This window comes from Melitaea cinxia, chromosome 21 (genome assembly GCF_905220565.1).
Source record: "Melitaea cinxia chromosome 21, ilMelCinx1.1, whole genome shotgun sequence".
Classification (NCBI taxonomy): domain Eukaryota; kingdom Metazoa; phylum Arthropoda; class Insecta; order Lepidoptera; family Nymphalidae; genus Melitaea; species Melitaea cinxia.
In genome coordinates, this window is record NC_059414.1 from 12,912,986 (window position 1) to 12,920,160 (window position 7,175).

Consider the following 7,175-nt stretch of genomic DNA (forward strand, 5'->3'; position numbering starts at 1 on the left):
TGAATAATTTTAGCAATAAAAATAACCACGTTAATCTAAATTAGTTTATAGGTTTAATGTTTAACTGCTGCTCATACATATGAATACCAATTACCACATATTATAATTCGAATACTAAGTACGACGTGCACGCGTTCGGTAATATATTTTTTACTTGTATTTTTTTTATCTATAATACGCGGTCGCGTTTATAGAGAAATGTCAATTAATACCATAGATTCCTGTTTATACCACAGTACTCTGTGACCATAGATAACCTGTGTCGAAATTCATGAAAAAGTTTTTTGATTTCGATTATCATAAGTAATATTTAGATATTTTTTTTTACAAAAAGCTTGTATTTTTGAAATAAAAGTCTTTTTATGTAATGTTTACTATAAATTAAATACGATAATTACGTTTTTTTACGTAAAGTAGCCAATATGGCCGATTTCAAACAGTTTTAAATATCGTGGGTTTGTGTATATTGTAAAGAAAAATATAGAAACTTTCATAATGGCTAAGAAGAAGGGATTTAAAAAGAATACTACTAAGAAAGCTGCACCGGCCAAAGCATCATCAATAACAGATTCAATAAATTCTGAAGTGATAGCCGCTGCCCTTAGTTCTGTTAATCAACCAGTTTTCTTAAAAGTGTGCAGACTTTGCGAAGCGAAAGATGGCCCGTTTTTAAATATATTTGATCCTGACATGATAACCGCTAAGAAAATAGAGGTCGTGATGCCTTTTTGTGTAAGTAAAAAGTTTTTTAATAAGTCTAATTAAAAAATTAGAGTAAGTCCAATAGGTACGTTTATATTATATGTTTTTATCTGTCGCTTACCTCGTTCGTTGATCTTCACCTTATAACTATATCTGATCCTACTTACCACTTTCCTAACTTATTTATGTGGATCTAAGTGTGTATGTAGTTAAGTATGTATATGTATTTTATATTACTACATACATTCAAAATTAGTCACATAATCCGCCAACCCGCAATGGAGCAGTGTGGTGAATTAACCTCCAAACCTTCTTCTACATGGAGAAAAAGGCCTATGCCCAACAGTGGGATGTATAGGCTGAATGTGTATTACAGAATAAGCTTATAGCCTTAATATTATTATCAACCCTTTTTGTTTTATCACTTTATCACTCTTGCACTACTGTGCCCTGCAGTAAGATCGTTTCTATTGATAGAGTGGTAGAGATATCTAGATAATTTCGCCCTTGCCAACATTCTTTGTAAACATGACAAACAAATAAACGCTTCACACTCAACGGCCTTCAGTAAGATTTCTCCTTTGTCAGGGGTCTAGAAACACACACAATACAAAAACACAAACGCCCAGACCACGCTAAATATCTTTATGGCCAATACAAATTTGTGTTTGTCATGTGTGGGAATCGAACCCGCGACCTATAGAGCAACATACATACAGTGCTGTAAATGCTGTGCCAGTGTATTGTCATTTACATAATAGATTTATATGTATGTTTTTAAAGTGCAATAAAGAATACACTACTACATCCCGTATGATAGATTAAACTTGTTGAAAGAATGCGATTAGTAGATGTTTAAGTTATTGTATATGAAGGGTTAATTATTACAAAAAAAGTAAAAAAAAAAATGAAATTTTTTCTATACTCTATACCAGGGGTTCCCAAACTTGTTTTGTCTACTGCCCACTTTGAGAATAAATTATTTTATAATGCCCCCATTTTTTCACCAACTTAAAAACCACTATAATTTCAAATTAAATTAATTATTGCGAGCTATATTAGCAGGGATTAAACATTAATTCTAAACGAGACTTTTACTATAACCCGCAAGAGTTAACTTGAGACCTGAGCGCAGTAGGTAGTACACAGCGGCGCTCAGGTCTCAATTTAATTCTTACGGGCTACATCTGCCAATGAGAATGATTATTGAAATGCAGCTTTATAGTATTTAGACAGAGTATCTTTTACTCAAAATAAAACAAACATAATCTATTCTAATATAAAAACTAACATGAAAGATGATTATCGCTACCTAAGCCTCTACACAACGCCACCGTTTTTTTTCTAGGTCTTTTACCCCTTTAGGCCTGCAGCGCCCCCAAGAGGGCATTGTCGCCACTTTGGAAAAGGCTGCTCTATACAAATAAATAAAATTGGAGTGTCTGTTTGTAATATTAAAATAACCACTTTTTACTAAATGCATACAGATGTATACACGGCGCATATATCAAAATAACATTTTTACAATTTTTGTCCATCCGTCCGCCCGTCCGTCCGCCCGTCCGTCCGTCCGAGATTAGTAATAAAATAAGTGATCGCAAAAAAAAAAATTGCTATCAGTAATGAACTTATCAGTAATGAACTTAGCAGTAACGAAATAAATATAGCTTTTAATTTTTACTTGTATTACGTGTATTGTGTTTTTGATGAAATTTTTTAGTATTATTGTATTTTTTACAGTATTTAGGTATAATTATGTACCCTTAAGAATTAGCTTCAAGTTAAGCAATAGATTCTTTTATATAAAAAAACAGCTCTTTATTTACTAATTTTTTATTTATCTTCTTTATTTTCAATGGTACTTTAATTCTTTTCAGATTGCAGAAAATGACGATTTACCACATAAAATTTGCTTCCGGTGCTCAGCAAAGGTTGAAGAGTTATATGAGTTCATACAAAAATGTATTAACACACAGAAAAGCTTACGAAAAACAATCGGAGCCAAAGGGCCTTTGGTTAATAAACCAAGGCATCGAGAACTATGGGAAGAGAAACTAAATCAGTCAAATATATCAAATGATGATATCTGTGATGCATTAATTAAAAAAGCTATGGAAGGTATCAAGGATATACCCCTAAATCTAATACCTCTTGATGAAGATGACATTCCACGCAAAAATAAAGCAAGTAAAAATAATTTGGTTATAAAAGAGAATACACAAGTTAATCTTGATGAATCCCTAGACAAAAATGACACAAACGTTTCAAAAAGAGCTAAAGTAGAAACTAGTAAACTTGAGCAATTAATTTCAGAAACTTTAATAGCAAATCCTGCAAGTAAAGTTAATGAGAGTGAAAAGAAACATGTAACATCTGAAGAAATAGATATTTCTAATGTAAATAAGAAAGAAAAAGGTAGCAATAGTACACTTAATGAATCTTGTACTAAAAATGTCGACGATAAACAAACTTTACAGACAAATACTTTTAGTTTAGAAGACACGAAACCCCAACCAGCACCTGCATTCAATATAATGGACCATGTTAGTATGATTAAAGTAAATGGCGTTGGTGTATTATTTCAGTGCAAAATGTGTAACAGGAATTTTCTAAAAAAAGAAGTCGTTATGTCTCACGCATGTGCGAAAAACGGTCCCAATAAGATGGCTGGACCAAAAAATATTGTTCCGCACGAACCACCTAAAATTACGTCAGTGAAATATATCAATACAAAAGAAACTAAAAAACCTGAAGCAGTTAATAACAAACAATCAATCAGTCAATTTATCGACCTTGACGATGATGATGAGGATGACAAACCTTTAGTAGTAAAAAAACCAAAACCTAAAATAGGTCCTGCTAGTAAAGTTAAGCGTAACGATAATAAATCATCAGAGTCCTGTGCTTCTGTATCTAATAATCAACCTTTGAGTGATGTTAAAACAAACACAAGTTCACAGCAGCCTGTAGTACAATTTCCCACTTTACCCAGTCTTAATAGCCGATATAAGCTTGTTCCTGGCCCTAATAATACCTTTACACTTGTTGAAGAAAAAGGAACTGATAACTTAGCGCCATCTCCAGAAAAAACAGAAATTGTTTCAAATGCCACAGTACCAAGTAAAGACAAACCTAGTACTCGTCAAACTATAGGGTCTAGAAGGAGTATTAAAGCTGGAAAATCTCAAAATACCACAGTAGAGGAAACACCTTCCACATCACCCCAATCAGTATCAACCCAGCCATATCCGGTGGGTTTATTTAAGACATTACCAAATAATACTGGTGCTGATGTATCAATAACACCAGAGTCTGTCACTTTCACCACACCAGCAATGAAGAAACAATCATACACTGTCGTACAAACTGGCAATCCTAGTAAATTACTTATATCCTCAAAACCACAAGCAGTTGAGGAAGTGCCAAAAAAGAGACAAAGGAAAACGAGACAGGAGGTAAAAGTAGACGAATCTAATAAAGAACCTTTTTCTGTAACATTAGAAGACACAGCTCCACCAAGAGATCCCGGGTTCTTCACTTTTATCAATGTTGATCCCTTATTGCAACCATCTTATGTGCTACCAACGAATAACATAATCCAAGAATCGCAAATATCGACATCTACGAGTGTTTTAAAACAAAACGAGAAAGATAAGGATAACAACTACACTTGTAATATATGTAATGAGAGCTTTACTAGAGAAAAAAAGCTATTGGCGCACATACAATCTCACTACACTAAAATGGACGAGGAAGATCAATTAAGAGCAGAAAAAGTTCCCAGGAAACGAAGAAAATAGTTAAACTAAGGAATTAGTTGTAGAAATAGAATTTTATTGGTTTTTTATATAAGGACACTTTAATGTTTAATTTTAAGCATTTAATTTTATTCAAGTTTTGCAGACTTGGTGTGCTGTGTTAAAATATATGCTTTTTGGTAATTATGTACAATCGAGGAGTTTCGTTTAACAAAAAAAAAAAAAAAAAAATAACCCTAACCTATCTAACTTAAGAAGTACAACGTTTAACGACAGTTTCGTTTAACCATAAATTACACTCCTCGATTGTACATAATATCCTGCTTTTTTAGTTTTGGAGAAAGCATTCCAATTAACAGTTATTTACAGCATTACAAGATATTTATATGTCACTGAACTCTTCTTAATTGGATTGACTTGATTTTGATACATCTTTTAATATGTAAACATAACGTGTTTTGAGACTGATTGATTGCCTGGATTTTAACAATTGGACTCTGTAGACGTTATTGTGTTCGGTTCAAAGCATTCTCTCGTTTCTAGGTTTATTGATATATTTTTTTTATAAAATCGAATCTCAATTATATTAATACCGATTTTTAAAAAAGAAACAGTCTGCAGTGTATACACATACGTAGGAAGACGATTTTCACGTCAATTTGTTTCCACATTTAATGCTTCTACAAGAAGTAAGCCAGCTCTGCTGAAAATTCCAAATAAAAAACGATGATTTATATGGGAAGTTATAGTAAACTTTAAATTTTCTAACTATTGTAGTAGAAGATAGATCTATCTGGAACCAGATAGTCCATATGGAATCCCTGTTTCAAACCCAGAATAGTTTACAATAACTTAACATATAAATCATCGTTTTTTGTTTGGAATTTTCTAGCAGGGAGAAAAGATTTGGCAGTAAAACTACTCTAAAAAAAAAAAAAAAAACACTGGTAATCTATATTATAATTACCACCAGGTTTATACTGGTATAACCCTTATGGCTTTGAATTTAAGACCTTACTAAACTGCTATATTTAATTCCATACATATATGGAATGGTATGTATGGAATTAAATAAAGCTTTATTATTATTATTATTATAAACTGCTATATTGTCGGTCTAACTTGCACATGCGTAGCCGCGGGAGTGTAAATAAGTCAGTATTTTGATTTTTAAAAATAACACTTTTGTGCAAAGAAATAAAAGATATTTAAAGGCAGTACTGTCGTTATAAAGACGATCTTTGCTTACGAAGAAATCGCTCTTATTAGCAACATAAAAGCAAAATCAGTTATTCCAAATCGTTTATAAAATTATTGTATATTTTCTAGATGAAGCTTCATATCAAATAATTTTAATAATGAAAATAATAGCGAAGTTTTCTTGCAGTAAAAAAATCTTATTGTTCTGTTGACTGTCCAATCCATGGACAAATGCAGACCAAATTTGTCCATGTTACCCACCTAGAATTTTATGTGCGTGTGACCATGTTTTATGATCTTTAATTTTGTTTATCACTAGGCGGTAGTTGCTATTTGAGCCGATGATATGTTTTTTATTATCTGTGTAAAGAAACGAGGTGTGGTGACGATAAATATGTGTATTTTGATTTTTATATTAAACTAGCTGACCTGGCGAACTTCGTACCGCCCGTATTATATTTAATTATAGTCTTCTCTTTAAGCATTTTTGCACTTAATGTGGTGTTAGATTTTTAAGTGGAAAAATAAAGTCTGTCTGTATTCAATTAAATTTATTTAACAATTTTGTTACATGTAGTATTTGTGATGTTTTGTCTAAAATACGTTTAACTGATTATTGAAAATTGCAACATCAAATAAGAACAATGTCACTTGAGGACCGTTTAAATGATATAAGTATGATATATTATTCTTTATCACCATTAAATTATTATTAAATATATTAAAATGGCATATTTCTTTCGCAATTGTTAATCTAAAATTTGTTTCTTAATTGAGGCTGAACAGGTCCTGATGACTTTCGATTTCCTGCTGCTACACTAGTATTTGTAACTTGTGAGTCAAACTATCCACAGCCGGTGGAAAAGGCCCATAGTAAATAAAAAAATAATAAATTCTGTATTCGGATCAAATATTTTTACAATATCTTAATTCGCTAAACTGTGTGCCGTTTATCGTCGGTTTTAATGTTTGTCAACATAATTATATTGTAAAATATTATTTTTTTTTGTTTGCCATAGATATATAAAATTTTATCTAGCACGACTATCTTTTATTTAAAATAAATAATTTTTGAAAGGAAAAACTTAATTATATTTAAAAACATAGTAATAGTTACGTAGTCTAAAGTGGTGCATATATTTCTACTAATAGGAATTAATTTTATGTTTTATAATGCTAAGCTGTAGCTGTCTAAATATGGAAGGAAAACATGGACGAGAATTCGTTCTACTGTCATCGTGTTACTTGATTAAACGGTTAATTTAAAAATATATTTGCCTTTTTTATCTTGACCAGTATAATTTCAACTTCTCATAATTGTTATCAATATGAATGGTTTCTATTTTATTTTATAATTTCTTTTTTTTTCTTGTTATGTAATTGTAAATTTTTGTTTCGATTACATATAGTTTTTTTTTTATTTGTGTCTGAATATTATTGCCACTTAATATGTACATAAAATAGTTTGCTATTTTGTATTTTGCAATATTGATGTTCTGAAATGTGATGTCTGTA

The 7,175-nt window shown here is 31.2% G+C and overlaps 1 protein-coding gene across 1 annotated transcript; it reads left to right on the forward strand.

Annotated features, from left to right (window-relative positions):
• Nucleotides 1-327: 327 nt before the first annotated feature.
• Nucleotides 328-4,684, forward strand: LOC123664058. The gene is made up of 2 exons (XM_045598677.1): nt 328-732; nt 2,580-4,684. Exons 1-2 carry the CDS (start codon nt 496-498, stop codon nt 4,500-4,502), a joined length of 2,160 nt encoding a protein of 719 aa, XP_045454633.1. The 5' UTR covers nt 328-495; the 3' UTR covers nt 4,503-4,684.
• Nucleotides 4,685-7,175: the final 2,491 nt, after the last annotated feature.

What these genes read in the sequence shown, in the direction of transcription:
- LOC123664058 (XM_045598677.1), top strand. Translation starts at nt 496, where the DNA reads ATGGCTAAGAAGAAGGGATTTAAAAAGAATACTACTAAGAAAGCTGCA. An exon ending in AGGTCGTGATGCCTTTTTGT is followed by an intron (nt 733 to 2,579) that starts GTAAGTAAAAAG and finishes AATTCTTTTCAG; the next exon opens with ATTGCAGAAAATGACGATTT.